This window comes from Mchenga conophoros, linkage group LG12 (assembly GCF_057382185.1).
Source record: "Mchenga conophoros isolate Kocher_MC1m ecotype Shallow Benthic linkage group LG12, M_conophoros_male_GT1.1, whole genome shotgun sequence".
NCBI lineage: Eukaryota > Metazoa > Chordata > Actinopteri > Cichliformes > Cichlidae > Mchenga > Mchenga conophoros.
In genome coordinates, this window is record NC_140537.1 from 21,978,518 (window position 1) to 22,005,964 (window position 27,447).

Sequence of the window (27,447 nt, forward strand, 5' to 3'; positions counted from 1 at the left end):
ATCACAGTCGACAAGAGTTGAAAAGAAATATGTTGCTTCATTCAGAAACAAGTTGAAGGAGTGCGAATTTATGAATACAGGAAACAATTTTACACAATTATGATTGGAGATCATCATAACACTATTTCAAAAATGGTCATCAAACTTCATATATTAAAGGATTTGGATGCAAATAAACCCAAAAGAAAAAAAACAGAGCTGAAAGCAATAAAAATGATGTGTCTGACACTTCAGTAAAAGAAGAGTTTATGGGTTGCTTTCCCCCACTCTCACTCCCACCTCCCACCATGTAGTTCTCAGTGTACTGTACACAACACTGGACTGCTCTTGAACATACTGCATGAACTCTGAACAGCAGCGGAGGTGGCCGACAATGTGTGTCACCATGTCAACGTCAGCTGGAGTCTTGGCTCTCTTAAAGGGGAAAATCCAGGCTCAGCATAGCTCACGTGTGCTCACTCCAAACAATGACAGGAGCGCCAACCCTCGCAAAGCTTGGAAACAAGTCCTGCGTGGCTCACATTTATGACAAAGCCCATAATGTGCATTTCTGCAAGTTGAGATATATTTCTTATTCACTGTCTGACAAAATCTAAACGTTAACGTGAGATCTCGGATCAGCTGAAATCTCAGCTGATCCGAGATCCTTTTTTAAGGCTCGCATAAGCGTGCAGTTGCTGTTCTGTATGCTGAAAGCAAAATGTGGTTTATTTTTATTTATTTTAGTTTATTTTTGAAGCAAGGATTGTCCCTTTAAGTAGCAGGGTTTGTGTGAACAGCCACCTTTTGACAGCAGGGAAACAAAATCAGATATCACTGCAAATCTATAATTGAAGATCATTAGCACTGATGAAGCTGAAATCTTAGTTCAGCTTCAAAACATTCATCCCTGGCAACATCTGACACAAACTGGCCCCAAATATCAGTCCTGTTAGGCCTGGCTGTTGATAAGTGGTTACTGTAAGATCTTCACTGAATTCAAGTACACCGAGGACTGGACTGAAAATTAACTTGTCACCTGCCAAACTCAACCATCCATGTGTGAATTTCACCAGCCAGCTGAAATACCTGAAAACAACAGGACCTCCAAACGAGGGCTGGTAACCTGCCAGAGTGGCTGGCAGACGCCAAAACACAGCCAAATGTGGAAAAAAAACACAACACCCAGCAGGTGGCCGCCGGTCGGTTGAGTCCAGATTGTGACACCTTTTCAAGCACATTCTACACATCCTGATGCGTAGGAGCAAATGCTGCTTTAATCTGGCAGCTCAGTGCCTTAAGACGCACCCTGCTGTGGGTTTTAAGACAAGAATCTGATGTGACAACATCATGAAATCAACAGAAAGCGTGTTCTGATTACAACTCAGTCACAATGTGCTTAAAATATCATGTATTTATGTGACATTAGCTACATGAGAGCTACACTTCAAAGCTGTTTCTTTTCAGCACAGAGTGACGGTGGAAAAGACCACCGAGCCAAAAAAAAAAAAACACCCCGAACAATCCTCCAGCTGCACAACAGGACAATATCGGCTGCACTAGCTTTACTTCTCGAAAAAACACAGGTGCCTCACATGGGACGTCAGAGGCACAGCTTATTCAGTAAGGCAATATGTACACATGAACTGTATTTTTCTCTTATGCTGTCGTTTCATAAATAAAGTCTAAAATAATACTGTACATTCTGGTGAAACTGTGGCAATCAAAGGTGGAAATGAAGTAAAAAAAAATTAATAATAATACAAGTAAAAATGAAACAAAGCACCTTGCTAATCAGGCCAACTGGTTAAGTCATTTCTTGCACTTTTGTGTACACGGACTTAGTACTGAGTTTTTAACAGTATCTGGGAGAATAGGGGAAAAACAACAACAACAACAACAACATGTTGGCATTCCCATTAACATAAACAAAAAGATAATTACAACTTCGTAACAGTTTTTTTTTTCTTATCAAAAAAATCAGACACAAAGCGACAGATTGCCTGCCCGCACCTCCTGCTCCTGCACTACAAAACAGTTTGGCTACAAATGGAGGCAGGTTGGTTTTGGTGGTGGTGGAAGTGGAAGTGGGGATGAGAAGTGTGCAGGAAGTGCAAGGCTTGTTAATCAATACTGGTTGAAAAGCGGTGAAAAGAAACGAAACGTAAAAGACATGGGCGAGAGAAGACGTCATTACACGTATGTGACGAGCGCTCTGTTCCTGAAGCCAGTTAAGAACTAAACTATTACAATTAGCCCTGTAGATTAGATTCAGTTTGCAGTTGGGGGTTTTTGTGTGTTTTTCCCATATAAAAATCAATTTAACAAAACTGCTAGTACTGGCACACCAATTGATCTGTTCTCGGATAATAATATTCCTCTTTTTGCAGTTCTGAAGCTGAACGATGTTTCGTCGCTGAGAAATCAAACTGCCATAACACAAAATTTACATTCTCCTCTTACAAAAAACAATCAAAACAAACATGTAAATAACTTTTTTTTCCTTCCAAAAACGAATTAGCCATTAGACATACAATACAATTACATAGATACATATTTTCAATACCGCACATTCAATCTGCCAAAAAACAAACAAACAAAACAAATAAAAACAACAACAAAAAAAGTAATGATTAAAAAGCCAACAAAGATGCTGCAATATATATAGAGAGAGAGATGTATGTACAATGATTATAGCATTCATAATTGCACTATGCCTCAATAAATGTTAATTACAGGCTTATAATCTAGGGAAGTGTTACGAAAGAAATAAAAATAAAAAAAGTACTCAAAGTAAGTCGGGGAATGAAGGATTGCAGATCAGAAATGCCAATTAGAAACAAGAAGGACTCACTTTGGTACAACTGAACGTCGAGACTTTACCTTTCACACAGGAACTAGCCAGATTTACTCTCCACTGCTATTCAACTACAACAGTCAAGACAGCCGGGCTGTGATTGGACAATTACAAAGATACAGCTAAAATGCGACTCGATAAGTCTGCAGGCTGGCGCGGGCTTGGAGGGAGGGGCCTGCAGCCCACGGCGCAAGGTTGTGATTGGATAATTTTAGGCAGTTCAACGCGCCGGGTTTAGCTGCGCCGGTGTAGCTGCCCCTTCTTTCAGAACCCACGAGCTCGCTGTAGCTCAGGTCAGTCCATGCTGGGTCGGTGTGTCGGGGGTGGGAAGAATACCGCAGATTGTGTTGAACACTTCAAAAAAATATGAAATAAATGTATTTTTTAAAAAAAAGAAAGAAAAGAAAACCTCCAGGGTCGATACGTCGGGTCGGTAGAGTCAGTGTTTGTTAGCCCTGCTCTTTCCTGTCTGCAACACTTTTCATTTCAGTGAACAGCTGTGGAGTCTGGGCCTCTGTCCCTCTCACTCATTCACTCTTTTTTTTGGCATTTGGTAATAAATATACATGTTACCATAATAAAAAGCGTTAATGTGGCACAGTTGAACATAATCATTTAAACATATCGTCTGATAAATTATTACCTCCTCGGCTCCCTTCAGTTTGTGTAAAGTGACCGCTGCCATGGTTCATCTTTACACGACAAAGCAGAAGTCCCTGTGTGCTTCCCCACTTTGTTGCTCAAAGCTTTTTTTCCTTCTTTTTTTTTTAATTTTCAAAGCCTTTTTCACTCACATTTCTCAACTGAACGGTTCTATCGACAGCTGAAAACCCATGACACGACCGTCACTTGACACACGACTTGGGTTGTTCCCTCCAAACACATGCTCGACTCACTGAATGGCACCAAAAGCCAATGCAAAGTAAGATTAATAAAGATCTAAGCCACTCGCATATATTAAATGAATCTTAAATCATTTGAAAAGAGATCACAAATTCTGCCTACTCATCAAAAGACTTGCCAATCAGTCTATCAGATTAAAAAAATAAATAAAAAAATGAAGCCATCTAACTCATCACTCCCTGCTGGGCAAACAGGTAAACGCCCGTGATGAAGCTTCAGAATGAAACAACAGGTAAGGAAGAAGGCTAAAAAAAGGAATTCAAACTTTTTTTTCTCTTCTTCTTTTTTTTTATAAAAAAGGCAGGAGGGACAGAAACACACTGCATTCATTTGAGCGCCTTCCACCCAACCCTCGCGAATATCCTGTCCCCACTTTTTCATCACTTCTTAAATAGCAAGATAACATTTACTTCGCTCACCCCTCGAGGAGTCAAGAGATCAGCAGACAGCAAATAAATTAGTATTATGCAACCATTATATTTTCTTTTTTAAATGTGTGTGTGTATATATGATCTATCTTTTCACAGATTGCGTCAGTCAGTGTGTGCTGAGGGCCTGCAGTCGGAACACCCTGCTCTTCCCTGCTCTACACCAGGTTGTACTCCTTTAGGTTGAGCTGCAGGATGGTGTCTTTGACGGCTGCAAAGACGAAACGGATGTTCTCTGTGTCAGTGGCGCAGGTGAAGTGAGAGTAGATGATCTTGTCGCTGTCTGGATTCAGGTCCACAAACATCTTGAGGATAAACTCTCGCCCTGCTTGGGCATCCCTCTGCGGACCTGCATGGGGGAATATCGTGGATCAGTATATATGCACAGCTATAAATTACTACAGCTTGTTTATCATTCATAATATCAGTGTAGAGATCCTCCATGTTTTGTTTTTTTTCATGGTTTTTCCCTGCCATACTTGTCGGATCATTCCAATTTACGCACCACGACTGTATCTCAGGTCTGCCAGCCGAAGATTTTTATTTGCCCTAGAGCTCAAGCTAAAAACATTGTGGAGCTTCAGGTAGTACTTAGAAAACTTTACTCACTGCAGTATAGCGACGTGCCCTCAAATGTCTACCTGTGCACATTTCACATTATGTGTTAATTGGTACACTTTGTTTTTTTTAAGCTCTACATGTATGTGAGTGATGCTGAGTCAATGGCAGGAGCGCAAATTACTGATCTTATAAGTAAGTTTCTGGTGCAAAAAACTACAAAGGGCAAAATTCAAAGCAAATACTGTTACATTTTCCCAGAAGAAATGTTTGCACGGAATGCTTCACTTATAGTCAACACCTCTCTTCTGTGGCTTAATTATTTGGCTCACCCAAAACTAACAGATATACATAAGAAAGAGAATATCATGGGGCAACCAGTTAAGCTTCAGTCTAACATCATTTTCTTTTCTTTCTAAAGCTGCACACTTTAAAATACCAAAGCTATGAGCTTTGAATGCTGTAACACTTTCTTTATGTACTTTTATCATGTCCCCACAACAGTAAAATACCGATACAATTAGTCCATGGTGCACAGTGCATGGCAAATGTGGTAGCGTAGTACACTGTTTGCTGTAATGCTGTCAAATTATGTATGACTAATGTAAACGAGCTGTCACGCTGAAGGCATTTTTCCATCAACTCTCCGCACTGCTTGAAGTCTTATATTTGATCCAAGACGTTGTAATCTGTTAAAAATCCCCATTTACAAATGTTCGTGCTCAAAGTTCCATTTACAGTTAGAACGATCTTCCAGATACAGAGTTAGAAATAGCACCAATGATGCAGTACGTGAGAAACACTCAATGCTTTTGTCATTGTGACCAATCATAGCTGGCCTTTAAATAGACAGGAACTAATGTGGAGCAAGAATTACATATTAAATCTGTTCTAGTGCACTCCAGAAATAAAATTATGACCTTGTCATTAGCACAAAAGGGCCACTTTAAAGCACTTGAAATCTGCATCACTTGATATCGAGTTTGAAATATTTTTTCGGCATTTATTTCCTTAAATCAAATATGTGTAATAAAAAAAAAAAAAAGACAAAAATAGCAGAGATTACTCTGATACATTAAAAGCTGTGTATCAGATATTATACTGTAAGCAGAAATTTCCTGCCATGGTTAACCTGTCAGCTCTACAAACTAGTTCTAATGGACCCCCAGTCACACTGGCATGGAGAGCTGTCAATGACCCCCCTTGACAACCACCGGTCACTGGGTGGTGAGCAGTTACTAGCAGTGGCTAGGTGAAAACGGTCGTAATGAGGTGTAGATGTTATACCGAAAACCTTGTCATTGCTTTGCAGGTTTCCACGGCCGTCCGTAGTATTCATAGAGGACGCCGACTTATCTGCAAAAGCTTGGCATTTACTTGCTGAGTGATACTGAAACTATGAGCACAGCTCAGACAGGAAATCAAGACTGTTTGCCTTCAAAGTAAAAGTCTGAAAGCAAGTTGGTTGCAGTGATGAGGCACTTTTACTTTGGAGACTAACAGCCTCTATTCCCAGTTTGAATCACACTTGTTTCCAAGTTTTACGACCGCTCTGCAAGTGTTTCTACATCTACAAACATCTGTTATTGACCGACACAATCAACAGGGCCCCTAGCTACCTCCGCCACTTCTCACCATCCAGTCGGGGACTTCACATCTTTCCATCCTGACTGGAAGTTGCTGCGTGACTGAAGCCTAACAAAAATAATGGCACAGCAGGTGATCTGTGAACATGTTTCAGAGTTAAACAAAACATGACGTCTTTACTCAAAAACACCTCGACAGTCTTGATTTTGGGGCTTCGTGTAAGCTCTGTCAGTGTTTTGGTACGAGCACTCTTCAATCATTCAACACTCACCATCATACTCTGGGAAGTAGTCAACCAGATGAGAGTACATAATCTTCTCCTCCAACAGGTCCTTCTTGTTGAGGAACAGAATGACTGAGGAGTTTTGGAACCAGGGGTATGTGATTATTGTCCTAAACAGAGCTTTACTCTCCTCCATCCGGTTCTACACAGAGTATATGTGAATGGGAGGGGGCAGAAGGACAGAAATAAAGAAAGAAAACAGAGAGATAGTTAGTCTCTTAATTAAAAACCAGTCCTTCAACCTGATTAAGTGCAGATTTTAATAACCGTTTCACGGCACCAGAGGGAGAGCAGTAAAGATGAGAGAGTAGGGCAATCATGTTTTTAATTTCTCCCTCGCGCTTCATTTCAAGCAACCCTTCTCATAGCGAGTCTTACACCTCTCAGTGCTGCTGTTTATCAAAAGCACAAAGCAGAATGCCTTATTTTATATTATATAATAAAAACTATCTAATGCTATTGGATTATAAAGGTCGTGAAGCTGGTCAGTCTTCTACTTTCACAATATGCAGGCAAAAAAAAAAGGAGGAAAACAGATGGGCGCGAGAAAAAAAACAAAACAGCAACACACATATGAACGCACACCTGCTCATTAATACACTTAAAAAAAACCTTGACACATCGATTCCTCTTAAGAAAGAGACGTGGCCTTAGGCGGCATTCAAAACAGCTGGCTGATCATTTACAAGGGAAAAAGAGCTGGAGCACCACCGAGCAGCCCGAGAACCTGATTTCCATTGTTTTAAATAGGGAAAGCTTTTATCTTTACAAACAACTAATCTCCTATGTCACATGAAATAAGGATTTTCAAATGGGAATTTATGAGAGCATCCTTTAAACCATTTAATCTCTCGGTAGTTTGGTGAAATTTCTCTTGGTCTTTCTAAAAAAATAAAATAAAAGGACAAATCACCTCGTTATCCGACTCCACCAAAACTTGGTCGTACTCGCTGAGGGCTACCAAGAACATGATTGACGTGACGTTCTCAAAGCAGTGGATCCACTTCCTCCTCTCTGACCTCTGACCTCCGACATCCACCATCCTGCCATGGCAGGAGAGAGAACAACGTCACCGTAAGCACAGGGAGTGTCTGTGTGGTTGTCCTTTTGACTTAATCCCCTTGATGCAGGTTGTTTAATAAAGGGAAAGCCCAAGACAAATCAAATGTGATGATGCCATTGACCACTTCTGAATCAGATATTCAGTGGATTTCAATCAGATTATTAACATAAAATAATCAGGAAAACATCTGATAAACTTAAAAGGCGAACCTGCGAGTCCATTACGTATCGAGTATAGTTTAATACCTGCATTAACAAAGCACAATATTCTTTTTAAATATTTTATAAGCTTATCAAACTCCTTGCATATAAAATATTAATCCCCAGTCTTACTTGTAAGTATAACCATCAGATGATGTGCACCTCTTTCTAAAGGCAGTAGAGTCCACAGGTTACTTGAGCATCTTCAAACTCTCACAGAGTGAGTGCACTCATGTATTCTCGCTGCATTGAGAGCCCATCTCGAAAACACTTTGTTTACTTTCATTTCCTTTCCTGAGGTCAGCTGATAGCTCCATCAAGTTATTAAGATATTCTAACAAAGTCACACAACACCATTTCAGTGAACAGTGGTTGTGCTTTTGTTATACATAATGACACAGCACTGCATTTTCACTTTTTAAATAACAATCCGATCTCACCTGAATATGACACTCTGCAGGTCAAATGGGTATTCAATAATGCCTGTGGTTGGAACTCGAACCCTCAACACATCCTGCTGGGTGGGAAGGTAGGCTGGCTCAGCGATCCGATCCAGTGCGTTCAGGTAACTGAGGAGGCAGGCAGTAAAAACAATCCAGCACCTCACAGACACTAGAAATCTCTTTCCTGAGATCTTTTAGAAATCTGTTGAACAGTTTGACGCCCGTTTCCTGAACGGCTGTCGGCTGTACTCACTATTTAGTAGAGTCCGAGAGCTGGTATTCCCGCCTTCGATCGTAACACTCCTGGATGCCCGGGTCGTTCCATAAGCTCTTGATTGCATCGACGTAGGGATTCTCAAGCTTGTTGATCTTCTCTACATCTACCTCTCTCACTATGTTGGCGTGAGCCTGGTGGAAAACAGAAACTTAACTTATCAAAACTTTATCAAGCATTCAGTATCTCTCACACATACACACAGAGACACACAAATTAATCACTGCACAGGTTACACAGTCCTAATTATCACTGGTGTATTTTCTGCTCTCACTCGCTTATTCTATATGCAGAAATTTCTTAGCACCCCGGGGCTCAGCATGGACCTAATATCTGAAGCACAAATCCCACTGGGCCTATTAAGCGGAAAGTTTTGTGGGCCCAGATTCCCACAGCAGAGTTGTGTCCTATGGCAAGAGATCAACACGTGACTGAATGTTGAAGTGTTGAGCAACAGTGCAGCACAGCTACTCCTGATGATTAGGACGGATACGTAATGTTTGCATTGTGTATGTCATGCATGGGTGCTTCCATAAGTGTGAAATGGGGAGGCATTGAATCTGAAAATTCAATCATAAGTGAAATACAGAAACAAAAAACTTAAAAACTATTCAGATTTTAAGATGAACAGACCTTCTGCCTCCATCAACGTGAGTTAGGACTTGATGCACATTTTCCTCAAGCAACTGGAGGTTGCCAGATCCCACTCAAGATGGTGATGCAATGTGCTAATAAATGCTTGTAATACAAGATATTAAATTTGTTTAATTTTACTGTGTGGTAAATGTAAATATCAGTGCCTCACATTTCCTTTTTTACTTTACTAACTGTAAACAGGGTAAAAATAACAGAACAAACCACTCTGAGGTACATGGGAGGAATCCATTTTTCTAAATTTAAATTGTATTGTTTTTCCATATGTAATATGGACAAAAACCTCCATAAAAGAAGTGGGGTTAGACGTCTTTTAAACAAGGGAGCTCAATTAAAGCAGTAGTGCCTTAAAACTGCATTTTTCTCAATGGCCACCAGGGGGCGAGGCGTGTGATTGCAAATACTTTTCTGGTCTCATAAAGAACAGCTCTCCGACTCGAACTCTGTAAGCACTTTTCCGGTTTACAGCCGCAATCATTTATTTCAGGTCACATTAAATCAAAAAATTTGTCCATTTTGTAAATTTTGGTCATATTGTGTTTTGGAAATAAGGATTTTCTGGGATATACTCACTGGCTAACAACTCATGACTGACAATCAGTCAGTTTCAGACTCGCTCCTTAAAATTCAGTTTCTAAACCAAATGGAGACTACAAAAGAAGGTCATCCAGAGGCTTCAAAGTGGGACACATGTTCATCAATTATATTGTCTACAGTGGCTTTAGCCCCACCAGTGATGTAAAGAATAGATTTACTTTTAACTTTGCAGTTGTCATATTTATTTGGATAAAACCATTCAGCAAGTTCCTAAATCTAATATGGCTGAGTAAATCTTTTGTGATGACACAGATATGAGTCAGTGCATTCTAACTGAAGACTGAATTCCTGATTGTGAAAAAAAAAAAAAAAAAAGTTTGTGCAGTAGCAGACACACAAGAATGCCTGTCAATAAACTGCACGTGATACTCATGAAGATAAGGGTAAACAGTACTTGGACACAATCAGAAAATAGTGTCCTTGCTTACAGCGATTGTGTGATTGACTGTAGAACTGGCAGATTGAAAACATAAATAAAGCCACAGAACAAGTCTTTTTACCAGCAGATTAACCACTCGTGCTGAACCTTTACAAATCAGTGACCGTCTACATGCAGACACAGCACGACCTTTTTCTTAACCTGCCACTACAAGCCTTGAAGTCCAGCACAAACACAGTTTCTGTTTTTAGTGTGGATCACCTAGTGTGAGACAGAGTTACAGTACATGACTGAGACGTGCATACATCGGACATGTGAAGACTGGGGTCTGAAGATTGAGGCCTATTTAAAAGGGTGGGCCTGAAAGACTGTGAGAGTGACATTTACTATAAAAGCCCAGAAAGACACTGTAAACACAATTGATGGGTTTCATTTTCACTTCCCTTGTGATGTCAGTCAATTCTTTTGTCAAGGATAAAATACTTCCCATTTTACCCGTATGTATATGAGAGTAGAGGGATGTTGGGTACAAATTATGACAGGTTACACGGTTCCATTGTGCACATAGCTCTGATTTCATTAGACAGTCAGTTCTACCCTTTAGTACAGGTCCTAAAAGACTTTTACATCAACCTCAAATTGACTGTTACTATAAATTAGATGGCGGATGTGCAGTGTGCAAGACATGGTGGTAAACTGGAATGAGAACTGTACAATGAACCAAAAGCTTAGGAAGAAATTTTGAAGCAGAAACCCACCTGCATTTAGTTTCATAAAAATAGATCATAAAAGCATTATATTTATTCAGCATATTCTGAATTATAGTGTTTAAAGTGGGCAAAATAATGGTGAAAATGCATAACTGATATACCACAATCAGTTTCATTCCTCATGAAAATGCACACACGAGACGGGAAGTGAAAACAGCCGTGCACCACATCTGCATAAACATGCACGGCTGCGATGTCATTTTAAATCTCGCAGGTTGCACTGATTGTCATATAATGTGCGCTTGGTCGACAGCAGTGGCTGGGCTCCTCGCTCGTTACAGTCTGCATGTCTGGGGAAAAGATGTGTTGTTTTGCACTGCGAATTTAATGTCTTTAGAATAGCATTGTTATTCAGACTTTCGAAGATTTCCGTGCTATTTGAAAACCGCCAACATAATTGAACAACACGTAGTGCAACCCTCTTACCTGGGTGAACACATCTCACTTTAAAATACAAATAAATGATGCAACTGTGCAATCAGTCAAAAAGTTCTAAGCTGTCCAGATCAGTATTAATTATGCAACGCTTAAAGCGGTTCCCAAAAAGAATGCATTGGAACAACTTTGCACCCCTCTAATGGAATGAATGGGATCCCGTGGTCTACTTGCACATGTATTTTAGGGAAATGACAACGCTGATAAAATGGGACAGACCAAAAATGCTCTCACATTAAAGTGCACATTTGGTTTTGTGCATTATGAATAAAACACCTGATTTTAACACTGACATAACAAACACAACATCTCTAAAAAAGGCTTTCATTAAACATCAGCCTGAACTGTAGTCTGACACAGAGAAACTGAAGACCACAGTAGCTGTGCCAAGGTGTGGACTCCTAAGCATCATTTCCTTTAATTTGTCACTTTCACATGGAAGAAACTTTGAGCAAAAACTCCCTGTACCAGTTCCCAAAGCTGTGAACACCAGGGTAACTCCTCTACAACAAAGAGGCTCTGCTGAAGTGTTAAGTACAGAGAGCAAGGTGAAATTTGAGCGAGTAGTGTGGGGTATGGTAGTAGTGTAGAAGCAGGGATGGTGTGCACATGTGCATGTGTGGATTTCAAGGAAATATGCAAACACAAATACTCAAAAGGGCGTGATGAGTACTTGAGTGTTTTAAGGACACAGGAAGTCTATAAAAGGACAGGAAATGATTATGGATGGCTGTTACAAATAAGATAGACGGCACTCTAAAAATACTCAAGCACAATGTAACACATTGTAGAGTCTCGCTCTCTCTCTTTCTCTAATTGTTTGACACCATCAACTGCCATTTAAGTTGGAGAACGTGAAAAGCTGGAGTGAAAGAATCCATTTACCTTGTTGTGCTCATACTTGTAGGGGATCTTGAGCGTCTCCATGGCTCGGATCATGGCCTGCATGGACGTGAAGATGTTCTGATAGACCAGCTTGGTGAAGCCCCTTTTGTCCTCATCAGAGTAACCGGCTCCGTGGATAATCCTCATCTGTTTGATAAATGTGCTCTTCCCACTTTCCCCAGTGCCTGAGAAAGTACACAGGAAAAGGGAACACGGACTTTATTTATACAGTAGGTTTGTGCAAAGTGTCATTTAACCAGACGACGCGTGTCGTCTCCTGTGTCGGCAGTCATGCTTCTTAAATGGACATTCAGACTATTTTCACTGTTAAAAATTAATCCACTGCTGTTAACTAGAGAAAAAGGCATTAAAACCTTGCAGGGAAGGCTTCTTGCACAGCCAGTGGTCTAAATACAGAACATAGGCGGCACTGATTGTACAACGTCCTTACCATGAGATTGCCATAGCTGTATGGATAGAAAATAAATTTGATTGCACTGCATTTGCCCCATTTATAGGGGCAGAGATGAAATCCAAGTACAGATCATAATTAGCTGCTATAAACCAAAGCAAAAAAAAAAAAAAAGAAGGGACCCTGCAAGATCCTTACTTGGCTGTCAGAGCGTTTCAAGAGAAGAAAAGAAAAAAAATCCATATAGACTTCTGCAGTGTAGCATTTGTTTTCATTGAAAATGACAAAAACAAACTTGTGATGTTGGCATTAAATTCGTTTTTTTAAACTACACGCTTCCATTCACATTCCATAATTACCTGTACCCCACAGCAATCCACCCACAGTAAGAAATAAAAACGTTTTTAAAAACGCCGAAGCGCCGCTGTCTAACAGCCTTTTTTATTCAAGCTGCATTATTATATTTCACATCACGGACAAAGATTGAACAAGCAAACAGGCAGGATTACTTTATAAAGTTGTAACAGAGACAGCCTGACATGGAGCAACACAAACTGCTGGTTGAAGACGATATCCATACTCGTGTTGCATATTAAGGAGTCCTCAGTCCTCAAACTTCAGACAGTGCTGGAGGAATCAAGTCGGATACTGTCTGAAATTACCTCTTTCCCAGTATAGCAGACAGTAAGAGATAACCTGCTTCATTTGCTTTAAGTTTACCAACTACTGACTGCTCTACTTTGATATGGACACAACCAGATGGTAAAACCTTTTTACTATGTAGTTTATAAACTGCTTAACATCAAAGCCAAATGTCCATGTTCAGTATCCACCCATGATTTTCTTATGGGTACAAAGCTATTAGCAACCCCTTTTACACTGCCCAGTAATTGGGTCCATTGTTAATGATGAAAAGCTGATTAAAGTAACTATGGTGAATGAAAGGGATTCTTGCAGAATTACAAACATAAATATGTGTATAGGGATATTTCCTATCCTAAGATGAATCGTGGCTTTTTGCAACAACATCCTGTCTTGGAATAAACATTTATACACCCAGATGAACAGTACATGCACACGGACATACACATATGAACGCATCCACTCATGCACTCACACATATGATATTATGTGCTGGTTACTCTTCCTCCCAGCCTGTTTGCTTAGTCTGGTGATAGACCAAGAACAACATCTCTGTCCTCTCAGCGGTGACAGGAACTATTTGGGTGTGAAGAACTGGGGGTGTGATTTCCCTTTGGTTCATTGAGAATCTTGGCAGACCAGTGAAGCAGTCTTGACTAGTACCTCTTGGATAACTTCAAGAGAAAGGAGTCCACATGTATGTTTTGCATGTGTGCTGCAGTGCATATTAACTGAGCGTCTCTCTTATAGAAGTCTGAATATGCTGCACTTCTTTGTAACAAAAGTGAAGCCAAAGCAGGCTTTCTAGTGTAGTCCAATAGAAGCTTGCAGGGAGGTAGCAATCATTCTCCAAATTAATAAATGTCGCTTTGAGGAAAGGTATTAGAATACATTGTTTTTCCATGCATATTCAACTTAATTTGATGAATACCACAATGCATATGGTTTCTTTTTCCACTAAACAAAGCAAAGAAAACCACATCTGTCCATTTATCCATTTTCTCAACTGCTTATCCAGGTCAGGGTCACAACTGGAGGCTGAAGCCCATCTAAGCTGTAATTGGGTGAAAGGCAAAACTCATACAAGCCTATGCTTCATGATTTAGACTTGGATTTGTATTTGCTGCCCAAACAGCATAGTGTTATTTACCTTGTTGTTCCAGTTAATGACTGGGAGTTAACAATTACAATAACCTAAATAATGGGTAGTAATTCTTTAACTAATTTTAAGAAATAATACATTCAAAACATTTTTTCCTAACACCAGTGAAGTGGGTGACAGAATTAGCACCTCAGAGTCTGAGGTGGGTAGAGTGGATGCTCTGGGTGAGGATCCCAATCGCCAGGCTTGGTCTAGTATACACTCTCAGTACCTCCTTGGTAAGATGCTTTGGGTGGAGACCCTGCCCGGCCTGCCTGCATGGGAAAGCCCCCAAAGAACTTTAGTGGTGGAGAGTAGTGAGGTCTTGGCAGCTTTTCCTAGCATGCCTAGCTGGATCCATATGAGTGGTAGCAAAATGGATGGATGCCGATGACATCATCCTGGTTGTCACAGAAAAAAAGTACTCTCCTACAAGAATGCTATATTTTTACACACATTACTTCATAGATTTGTACACAATTACTCGAAAAGAAATCATAATCGCTTGACCGCATCTCTGTCTTAATGGATCTTTTCCATTATACCAATGAGTATAACAGGCACTGAAAAAGATAGGGAGACAGCAAATATGCTCTGTATGACTGTCTTCTGGCCATTAGTGGCTGCTGAGTCACGTTTCCAATCGATGAAGCGACCCCAGATTAACCCAAGTTTGTAATGGTGTCTATGGATCAGCATTACATCTGCCATGGCACGGGTTCTATGAAAGTTGTCTGACTCAGAAGCAAAAGCACAATATGACAAAAGACCAAAGGAAAAAAAAAAAACAAGCTGCTCAGTCTTCCTTTTCCTTTAATTATTAAATACCCTGGACATTTAAAACTTGACTTGAAGATACTCAGCACTCACACTTAAGATGTGCTTATTATTTGGGTTAAGTGTATCAAAAGGATAATTAAAAGTTCTCCTGTTCACTGGCCAAATGACGTCTTGAACTTTGTGCTTTCAAGACTCGCCAAACTCCATTACTGTCTGCAGTGCGCAGACATTTTAAGAACGTACCTCATTTTAAACTGACTCTATGAGTGAAAAAGAAAGTCACTCACTTCCAAGTTCTTAGCAGCACCTTAAGTAGAGTTAAGACACGAAGGCTGAGTGCCAGTTTCACTTTTACAAATACTTTCGATTTGTTCCTCATCGGCATAGATTATTGGACCTTGATTTTCAGCCTTGCTACTAATGAGAGTTTAACAAAACTCAGACGCTCTTTGGTCCTAAATTTGAAAGCGAAAACTATTCAGCTGTTGTACAGTTACAAGAGTGACAGACTTGGATTTCAATCTTCTCCCTCTCAGTTACTTTGATAGGAGCTTTTACATTTCATTTATTTGACTAACCAAATAACAGAAGCTCCCTAATTTTAACAGCATCTTGTATTCAAAATATACATTAACACTAAATGCAAGAGAGTAAATACTTTCAGGAAATGATAAGTGAATATTTAGTTCATTATTTAGTTCCTTATGACTGACTAAGGTCAGTTATACATGTGCATAACTGACCACTGCTGTAAGTAGGACTACCACTGCAGACCAGGGATTTCACTGTGTTTAACAATCTTAACTGGATGACAGGAAAGTACATAAAATAAACCTTACTTTATTAAGAGAATTTAAAACTCTTGAACAATAAACAGATATATTTATATTTTAACGGTTCCAAAGAAAATCACTCCTATAGGAGTCGGATCAATTTGGTGTTAATGGCAGAGACTGAAAAGAGCCAAAACACTCCATAGAAAGGCAAATTCAGTAGAACTGCTGGGGTGTATCAAGGTGCCGTATTAAACCATATTCTCAATTTCTTCAGCACTTTTGCATTGCAAATACTTTTAAGTCAAAAAGCGTAACTGACAAGCTCAGATACACCAAGAGACCTGAAAGACCACAGAAAACAAATAAAGTGCATGACTGCATTTTTTCCTTGATTACGATACAACTTCTGACTAACTCAAGAACAATCAGTCTCACTGAAGTCTTTGTCTCACTGAATAGACTTTGTTGACTCTGTCACAAGTATTTATTGATTTATTGAGACTCCTGATAGAAGCAACAGGATGAAATGTGAAGTGTGCAGGGCTATACTATCTCCTCAGATTCAATCAGATGGTGCAATACTGATCGGGCACAGTGCAAATGGAAAATAACCCAAAACATACTGCAAAAGCAACCCAAAGGTTTCTCAAGGCAAAGAAATGGGATATTCTTCAATGGCCAAGTCAGTCGCTTGATCTCAAGTAGAAATTTTGCCCTTCAATCACATCCACGTTAACTTAAAAATCAATTTTGGAGGCAAAATTTTGAAAAATTGTCCAAAAGTGGACCCAACTATCATAAAATCTGGAAGCTAAACAATGACTTTGAAATGAATAAAAATGACTTAAACACTGATTGATACGTTAATCAAAACATAAGCCACCTTTAGGCATTCCTCTAACAATAACAACCATGTGCTGGTGAAAGAGTCGCTATAAGTAGGGCTGGACTTTGTTCAGTCATAGCCATGACACAACATGGTAAACGGACCATTTCTTACAGAGAGCTTTTCTACTCTGAGCACTCAAAGCGCTTTACGCAAATTGCCTCATTCACCCAGTCACACCAGCACTGATGCAATGATTTTCAAAATTATTTGTTCAAAATGGACATTGTAGAATATATCTTTTGTGTTTGTTGAGGTAAATCTATAACCTAAGTTGTAAAGGCATCTTGTGTTTCGAGTCCATCCCACTTGTCTACAAATTAATTTTCGGCATGCATGTGAAAGTGTGTAAAGGGGGACAAGCACCAAAAACTAGGTTCAATGGTCCCTTAAGGATTGGAGCTGGGTCGTGCCATTTTTGTAATTGAGCAATTTTAAATTAATTTAGCAAATGTAGACAAGCCCAATAATTAGTCATGTTTAACCCATTTCAGAGTCAACAGACGCTTCAGACCTCAATGATAAAACAAGAATTGCCTATTATTAGTGGTATCTATTATTAATCTACAAATTATTTTCTAGATAAAGTAAATATGCCTAGATTCCCACAACAGCCCAAGAGTTTTGAATGGGTTTCTTCAAATTTGGCCACTTGGACTCTGGGAGGAGCTGATAACAATTTGTCTTTGACCTTAAACCAGCAATGTAACGCAAAACAGGTTTTTGCTCCTGCCATAATTCAAGAGTTTATGTGCCAATTAAGACAATTTCCTAAAATATCTAATAGAGTACAAAGCTAAAAAAAAAAAGATGACATGATATATCCAGCAGTTCAAAGGCCAACTGGCCATTATTTAAAAACAATAACAGAACGAAAGAGTAGACTGTGATCATATTTCATACTGGATCAGACGCTAAATGCGCGGCACTAATCTTGCCCCCTTCCATAAAATGATGCTAAAGTCTTTACTACTGGGTTGGGCCCCCTTTTGCCTTCAGAACTGCCTTAACTTATCCTGACATAGAATGAACAAGGTGATGGAAACATTCCTCAGAGATTTTGGTCCTTATTGACCTGAGATTTGTCAGCTGCATATCCATGATCTCAATCTCCTTTTCCACCACATCCAAAGGGTGTTCTATTGGATTGGGATACAGAAACCGTTTGAATACAGTGAGTTCATTCATGTTCAATGCCAATAAAATATCACCCAGACCATTACACTACCAAGCCTGATACAAGGCAGGATGGATCCATAAGTTCATGTTAAAGTCAAATTCTAACTGACAGCTGACTGTTGCAACAGAAAACACTCAGACAAGGCAATGTTTTTCCAATATTCTGTTAACCAGCTTTGGTGAGTCTATGTGAATCATAGGCTTTTCTGTTCTTTGCTGACAGGAGTGACACGTGGTGCGGTCTTCTGCTGTTGTAGACCATTCAATGATTCTCATCTGCACACCTTGGTTGTACCGAGAGGTTATTTAAGTTTCTGTTGTCTTCTTAACAGTTTGAAACAGTCTGGTCATTCTCCTCTGAACTCAACAAAACATTTTTAGCAATAGTCAAAACTAAATCCCGTTTTGACTATTGAGGTATACACAGCCAAGACCACTAAGCATGACATTAACTAGTAAGCCATATTGGCTGTATGACAATTGTGATGACTATATAGGCTAAAGTGAATAAGGTCCTAGTCACACAGGCTTAGAGACTGGTCCATGGCAACTAATAGTTATTAAGATAAAAAATGAGAACTCATCAGGTGGCTTAAAGTGGTTGCATGAGGTTGATAGCAGTCGCTGATTAAATGATTGCTAAAAGGCCCACTCTTACAGGCCTAGAATCTAGAAATAGACAGTGACCCTCATTTTTTCACAGGACCCACCTTTTTCTAGGGAACAGATGGGTCATGTACTCCCCAACCAGTTGGTAAAAACATGATTACTTTGATTGGTAGCATACTGCTGCGGTTACCTGTAGTTTGCATAAAAAGGCAGACCTGTCTAAAAATACTCTCCAGCTACTCTCCAACTTGTAGAGAAACTGTGAAAAGTGCAACAGAAGCCATAAATGGAAACCATTTGCTGTCAAAGTAAAAACTGTAGATTTTGAAAAATACCAGTTGCAGTGCAAAGACTCGATGTATAATACCAGCTAATAAACTGGACTCCATCCCGGTCGACTGCTGGACTTTGCCAATAACTCTAACTTTTGTAACTAACTGTAACCTTTATAGACACAATTTCAAGGCATAGTCAAGTGATGGATAGTTTCTGCTTGAGTGGCTTAAAGATGAGATCTTGTGAAGCAGCAGGAATGAGAATTAGCATTTCCAAGTCCGATGCAATGGTTCTCAACCAGAAAAGAATGACAACTCTGAATCAGGGACAAATTGCTGGAAAGTGGATGAGTTTAAGTATCTCAGGATTTTGTTCACTAGTGAGGCGAGAGTTGATTGGGGAAACTAAAATGCGGATTGGGGTCATGTCTGCAGCGATGTGGATGCCGTGACAGTCTGTAGTGGTGAAGAGAGAGCTGAGTTTGAAAGCAAAACTGCTGATTTATGTCTCTACCCTCTCCTACGGTCATGAGCTAAAGAATGAGACTGTAGATGAGATGGTAGCAGAAGAAACTAGAAAAATTTGCATTTCCTGCGAAAATGCAGTGTGGATGCTTAAAGCTGAAGCTGTATGCAAAAAGTAGCTGAAAAAGCTGAAAAGTTGCAGAAATTGTAAAAACTTTGCAGAAGCAAAAGAAGTTTGCTAAAATGGAATAACTTAGCAGAACTGCAATATCTTAGAGGAAACATAATACTTGGCAGAAATACAATAGCATAGCAGAATTTAGCAGAAATATTGTAACTTACCAGAAACATGATAACTTCTCAAAAATACAAGAATTTAGGAGAAATAGTATAAGATAACAGAAAGAATATATTTAGCCAAAAATACTTAAACATTACAGAAACACTATGATTTAGAAAAATAGTACAACAGAGCAGAAATATTGTGATTTACCAGAGACACTGTGATGAACTATGAATATTGTAATTTTAAATTAAGACTATGTTTTAGCACAAATATTATAATTTGGCAGAAATACTATAATTTAGCAGAAATACTATATTAATATAGTATTTCTGCTAAATTATAGTATTTCTGCTTTTTATAGTATTTGTGCTAAAACATAGTATTTCTACTAAATGTAGTATTTATGCTTAATCATAGTATTTCTATATATTTCTATATATTTCTGCCAGGTACCCAGGCAGCCAATCTTCTGTGAGGACTGAGACATTCAAATTTTCAAATCAGGGCCTGCACGGCTTCCCAGCCAATCATATATGTGTCCTGAGGCATTCAAATTTGCATATTGGGGCCTTCATGGCTTCTAAGCCAGCCAATCATATCTGAGGGCTGAGGAATTCAAATCCACAAATCAGGGCCTGCACAGCTTCCCAGCCAGCCAATCATGTATGTGGGCTCCAGGTATTCAAATTTGCATATTGGGGAATTCGTGGCTTCTAAGTCAACAAGTCATCCATGTCATATATCTCTAAAAATTCATATTTTAATGATAAATTGTCAACACTTGAAGATTCCCCCATCTCTTCTGAACAAAACGGTGTAAGAATGACCGCTCTAGCCCCTATGGTTAGGAAATTATGGTCATTTGTTTGAGGGGAATCCTCACTATGTGAAATAAACTGAAAGAAGCAGGTCTATGTCTCTGTGCTGCGTGTGTAAAAAGATGCACCTGTTTTGGCGGGAAAACGTAAACAGCCTCTCTGATTGGTGGATTCAAATTCAGCAGCTCCCAGGCTGACCTAGAAACTTAGTCCTCTCTCCCTGTGTGTGTGTGTGTGTGTGTGTGTGTGTGTGTGTGTGTGTGTGTGTGTGTGTGTGTGTGTGTGTGTGTGTGTTTGTTTAGTGGGAGAGAGAGGACCCTGCCCTTATTTGGCAGCATGTCATTGTAGGATTTAAATTGAACATAGTTAGACTGGTTGACTGGATTAGAGCCTGTGTTTGTGTGTCCCTCTGTGCATTTGTGTTTCAATAAGTTATTACTATTCTGCTAAATCATAGTATTTCTGGTACTTTTCGGTACTTGTGCTAAATACAGTATTTCTGCTAAATCATACTATTTCTGCTTTTCAAAGGATTTATGCCTAATATAGTATTTCTGCTAAATTATAGTATTTCTGCTTTTTATAGGATTTGTGCCTAACATAGTATTTCTGCTAAATTATAGTATTTCTGCTTTTTATAGGATTTGTGCCTAACATAGTATTTCTGCTAAATTATAGTATTTCTGCTTTTTATACTATTTGTTCTAAATTATAGTATTTCTGCTTTTTATAGGATTTGTGCTTAATATAGTATTTCTGCTAAATTATAGTTTTTCTTCTTTTTATAGTATTTGTGCTAAAACATAGTATTTCTACTAAATGTAGTATTTATGCTTAATAATAGTATTTCTATATATTTCTGCCAGGTCCCCAGGCAGCCAATCCTCTGTGAGGACTGAGACATTCAAATTTTCAAATCAGGGCCTGCACAGTTTCCCAGCCAATCAAATAAGTGTCCTGAGGCATTCAAATTTGCATATTGGGGCCTTCGTGGCTTCTAAGCCAGCCAATCATATCTGAGGGCTGAGGAATTCAAATCCACAAATCAGGGCCTGCACGGCTTCCCAGCCAGCCAATCACATATGTGGTCTCAGGCATTCAAATTTGCATATTGGGGAATTCGTGGCTTCTAAGTCAACAAGTCATCCATGTCATATATCTCTAAAAATTCATATTTTAATATTAAATTGTCAACACTTGAAGATTCCCCCATCTCTTCTGAACAAAACGGTGTAAGAATGACCGTTCTAGCCCCTACGGTTAGGAAATTACGGTCATTTGTTTGAGGGGAGTCGTCACTATGAGAAATAGACTGCAAAAATCCTGTGTCTCTCTCTGTGCTGCGTGTGTAAACAGATGCACCTGTTTTGGTGGGGAAAAGTGCACAGCCTCTCTGATTGGTGGATTCAAATTCACCAGCTCCCAGGCTGACCTAGAAACTTACTTCTCTCTCCCTGTGTGTGTGTGTGTGTGTGTGTGTGTGTGTGTGTGTGTGTGTGTGTGTGTGTGTGTGTGACAGAGAGAGAGAGAAAGCCTTTTAATGGGATGATCCCATTGTAAGATTCAAATTCAATATATTTAGACTGGTTGACTGAATTGGATCTTGTGTGTGTGTCTCTCTGTGCATGTGTGTTTCCTCATGTGTACATATTTGTAATTGTGTGGCAGTCATAAATTTTTTTGCTGATTTTTGTCATTTAACAAGTATATTTGAGGGAACCTCAGCATGTTCAGCATTTTTTCAGCTGTCCATTTTGCTTTTCCAATTTATTTTATAAGATTTGTGCTTAATATACTATTTCTGCTTTTATAGGATTTGTGCTTAAGCACAAATCCTATAAAAAGCAGAAATGGTATGATTAAGCATAAATACTACATTTAGTAGAAATACTATGTTTGAGCAAAAATCCTATAAAAAGCAGAAATACTATATTAGGCACAAATCCCATAAAAAGCAGAAATAGTATGATTAAGCATAAATACTACATTTAGTAGAAATACTATGTTTTAGCACAAATAGTATAAAAAGCAGAAATATTGTAATTTAGCAGAAATACTATATTAGGCACAAATCTTATAAAATAGCAAAAATAGTATGATTTAGCACAATAGTAATCAGTTAAACAGAAAAATTGGAAAAGCAAAATGGACAGCTGAAAAAATGCTGAACATGCTGAGGGTCCCTCAAATATACTTGTTAAATGAAAAAAATCAGCAAAAAAATGCACAGGGAGAGAGAAGTAAGTTTCTAGGTCAGCCTGGGAGCTGCTGAATTTGAATCCACCAATCAGAGAGCCTGTGTACTTTTTCCCGCCAAAACATGTGCCTCTTTTTACACACGCAGCACAGAGAGGCACAGGATTATTGCAGCCTATTTCTCATAGTGAGGACTCCCCTCAAACAAATGACCATAATTCCCAAACCGTAGGGGCTAGAGCGGTCATTCTTACACCGTTTTGTTCAGAAGAGATGGGGGAATCTTCCAGTGTTTACAATTTATCATTAAAATATGAATTATTAAAGATATTTGACTTGTAATGCACCATAACTGAGTAGAGCGAAGCAAAAACTGCCTTGACTTGCCCTCAAACAACGCTTTGTAACTCGAAATCTATTTGGAGTATCGATATCATTCTTTCACCGTAAGAGACAGCAGGCTTTGGTGAACAGTCATGGAAATTTTCAGGTCTCTGTGGAAATCCAAAAAAAAATTATGACGAGAGAAAAAAGTGGTTCATTTCCAGAGTTTTAAATCTGAAGAAATCTGAGCGAAGGACGAACTTCCTACCCTCAAACAAGTCCAACTCATTTCAGAACGGTAATAGGTGAGAAAGAAATTCTTGAATTGTGAGCGTCAGGGGTGTCTGAAGATATTCGGGGACAAGCCTCATGTCTTAAAGTCGCTTCGTTAAGGAGATATGACGATTCGAATATGCCTCTCATTACAGAAATCCAGCGGTGATTTTGAACAAGCTCTCCATTCACTTTATATGGAGAGTTTTCTGACATTGTGTTGGTCTGAGGAGATTTGCGAAAATTCTATAAATCCCACAACAATGATAGTGACATTTTCTGAAAGCCAGCAAAAATACCTACGTTTTGATGTATAATTTGTGGAAGTTGAGTGAAAATTGAGCAAGTAGCAAGAAGTTGTTCGGACATGAAGTGAAAATTGCAAAACCTTCAGTGGCACACTGGAAGCCAAGAGCATAGCAACCATAACAACGCATGTATTTTGTGAAAAATCACAATTTTGCAACTCAAAACTTTAAGAGGCATAAAAGTAAAACAGTAAAACATTTGAAAAAGCTGAATCATACCTGAATAGCCCAATAATTTGTGAACATTTTAAAGTTTGAATGGTTGTTCTAGGCGAAAGTATGAGGAAGTAGTTAAGTTTCAAAAACAAGCAAAATTTAGCAGAATTTTGGAAGTTTTCCATTCATTTCAATGGGACAAATTAAAGGAAAAAAGTGGAATATTTTAAAAAGTATAATAGCAAAAAATAGCAAAAATCATAGCGATGTTTAGCAGAAATAGCAGAATAGTATAAAATTTGAACGGTGAAAATAGCATAAAAATTGTGGAAGTAGTTAAGTGCCAAAGAAAGCAGAAAAAGTGGCAACTAGAATAATAATAATAAAAATAATAATAAAGAATAAAGAGAAACAGGAACTCAATAGTGTGGATGCTTAAAGCATCCACACAACTAGGTTTCTCCAAAGAGTAGCTGGGCTCTCCTTAGATAAAGATGTGGAGCTCAGTCATTCAGAACAGGTTGAGTAGTAGAGCTGCTACCGGTACTCCTCCACACCACAAGGAGCCAATTGAGGAGGTTCGGGCATCTGACTAAATTACCTCCTCGGCGCTTCCTAAGTATGGTGTTTCAGGCACGTACTACTGAGAGGTTTCAGAGCAACTCAGCCTGGGGGACATAGAGATTATATCTCTATGTCCCCCAGGCTAAGCTGAAGGAAGCGGTTGGAGGGAGAGAGGGTCTGGACTTCTCTGCTTAGACAGTTGTTCCTATAACCTGAACCCAGATAAGCAGCAGGGAATGGATATGGATAAATTGATTGATAGATGTATGGATGAAATATTCAGGCACAATATATATATATCAATGTTTTGTTAACTAGAGAGTCTTTATTAGTCACTTATATGAGAGAAACCATCGGTTTCTCCAGTATTTGACCTATCATTAAACAACATCTATACTTGACAGCTTTTAAGAGAAACATATCAAGCTCTTCTCCCACTGAATCAACTCATCTACACTGTTGCTGCTAATGTATTCTCAGTCATCCAATAAGGTTAAATGAGTGTTAATTTCAGAACATTCCCATTATCCGGTTAGCTCTTAATGGACATGAGATACTTGAGGAATGGATTAAAAACTTGCAATCTTCTCATTTGCTGTGTAGCCTGCGTTTCAACATACACGATCCCAGTAGACACAAAGCAATTAGTGGTTTTGAAAGATTATAAGTGATGTTTTAAAAGCCAAGATGATTTCTGAAAAGCCCACTGATGGTCATCCTGAAAACTAGTGAACTTGACTTGGAGAGTTTAGTGGTCAAATCCATCGGGGAAATTAAGCAATTAGCAAGCTTGAAAAACTGAATACCCGTATCCTGTCACTGTATAATAGTTCACAGAGCATCTGTGGTGACACAGTCATATAGAGCACACATCTTCACATATGCACATCTTCCTCTGTTTCACTTGACCACTTGTAATAGAAGTGGTATTTGTGTGCATTAACACACACGCAAATAAATAAATAAATAAACAATCATTGTGAACTGAGAGCCCTGCATATGAGCTGATATACTGAATCAGGTCCAAAAATAAAATGGTTAATTTATCCAGGATTGCTTTAGATGCTCAAGCATATGCCTGCCTATTGTATTTATGAATGCTGCTACTTTCTACAAGGATTAATAAGGTCTATTGTCCTAGGTTAGCCTTGAGCATAACGCATTTCCTATTCATACTCTAATCGGCCTCTCCATGCTCAAACCTTAGATGTTTCTTATAACTCCGGAAAAAGCCACACAGCAGAAAAAAGTCTATACTACCGTCTAAAATCTGTGCTGCTGTTTCTTGTTTTCCTGTCTCTATATAATCATGCTCCATTTCACTTTATACCTTTTTAAAGTAAAGTAAATCCCTCTGAAATACAACAGCCTACCCTTTCACTTTGGGCTGACAAATTTTCACACATTACTGACTAAAGATTAAATAAATACAAGATTATTAGAAACAGCTGCCCTCAAATAGCACACACTTTGTTGTTTAAGGTCACTGACTGCTTATGAATTTGCACAATGAACTTGTGGTGTATTATGAGAGATTAAGGGGCAACAGCAGCACAGTTATTTAACAAGGGTGGTGGCAGTGAGCTCCTTCAAATCCATTTAAGAAGGATTCATGTCATTGTTTTGTTTTAACCAGCAGCCAAAGGTGTAAACTTCTCTCATCCAGTCCCTCTTAAGCATCACTCGGGAGGCAATGTTGCGATCTAAGGGCCTAAATGTACTTTAGACCATTGCCTTCTTGCATTTTCTAAGGAACTAAGTGAGGAGAGCAGCAGATCAGGAAGCGAGGTTTCTGGCACCACTCACCAGGACCACAGTCATCACATCTAATGGGCTTTTTGTTGAAAACCTAATTAAAACCGGGATGGTAAGTAGATGACTTGTTTTCCTCACATTTCTTCAGTATGACTAATGCTGCTTAACAGGATCTGCCCCCTTCTCCCCCATTTACAACCAAACACTGCAAAGACAGTTACGAATGTCATTATTTAGGGTTTTTTTTAAAGAATTTAAATAACAATTTAGAATGTTACTATTAAAACCACGATGCATTACTCACTGTATTGCACCGAATACTGCTGTTAGTCTGGAAATTTAATATTCCACAATATAATATGCAGGAGCATACCATCACACACAGGTTTACACATATTATAGGACATCAAGTGGCCAAGCTTTCACTCTACATCGATATCTGGGATATAATGATTGCCAGGGTTATGTGTTAAGCTGCAAAACTGTCTTGATTGTGCCCAATAAAGCGCAGACTTTGGCCCAGCCGCACTCTTATAAGCACACCGCCTGGATGGGCTCCTTAAGATCTGGCTGCACAGGTTGCTGTCAAACCTGTAAAGAGCATGGAGGAGTCAATGGAGAGCTAGCGCTCATTTGTTTCCTCGACACTAGCCAGTCACAGTTATTCAAATCAGGTGGTTTTTTTAATATAGTGGAAGCCATGCAGGCCTTGCTGGGCAGCATCTCCTCCCTCTGCTGACCTGCCAATCTGTGCACTCGACTCATAACACCGAGATAGTTCTACCCTACCACCCAAACTTCACTCAGGTGGGGAAACCCCATTAACCCCCACTCCCTACAGCCGACAAAGGCATTTTTAGTGAGAGAGGAATGCGGGCTTGGCATTGCTCTCCCCGTCGAGCTTACCGAGAAGCAACAGTTTCAGCTCCCGGCGTGCGTCCCTCTTATCCCGGCGGAGCTGCCTTTCGATCTCGTCGTTGATCCGCCTGGCTTCTTTCGCCTCCTCGCTGAGGCAACACGCCATTATGGATTCCAGGGTCATTCTCTCTCCTTTTGTAAAACTCGCACTCCTTTCCCCTCTTAGTGATTCATCCAGATTTCAGGGGCAGAAGGAAAGAAAGGAAAAGAAAGAAAGAAAAAAAAAAACAGGCCTGTGAATGCCAAATAACGTCCTCATACAGGCCTACTGGTGGTGAAATAACGCGTGGACGCCCTTATAGTGAGTCCCAACAGCGCACAGATTGTGGTGGAAAGGAAAATTAGATATTTGAGAAATTATTGACCCCCCCACCCCCTCCCCCTGCTTC

At 39.3% G+C, this 27,447-nt stretch overlaps 1 protein-coding gene across 1 annotated transcript; it reads right to left on the reverse strand.

Moving 5' to 3' along the window:
* Positions 1–17: 17 nt before the first annotated feature.
* LOC146562628 (guanine nucleotide-binding protein G(q) subunit alpha) lies at positions 18–27,415 on the reverse strand. Its single transcript, XM_085294545.1, has 7 exons — positions 27,047–27,415; positions 12,296–12,480; positions 8,555–8,709; positions 8,299–8,427; positions 7,509–7,638; positions 6,584–6,737; positions 18–4,516 (listed from the first exon to the last, which is right to left on the reverse strand). Exons 1-7 carry the CDS (start codon positions 27,180–27,182, stop codon positions 4,326–4,328), a joined length of 1,080 nt encoding a protein of 359 aa, XP_085150671.1. The 5' UTR covers positions 27,183–27,415; the 3' UTR covers positions 18–4,325.
* Positions 27,416–27,447: the final 32 nt, after the last annotated feature.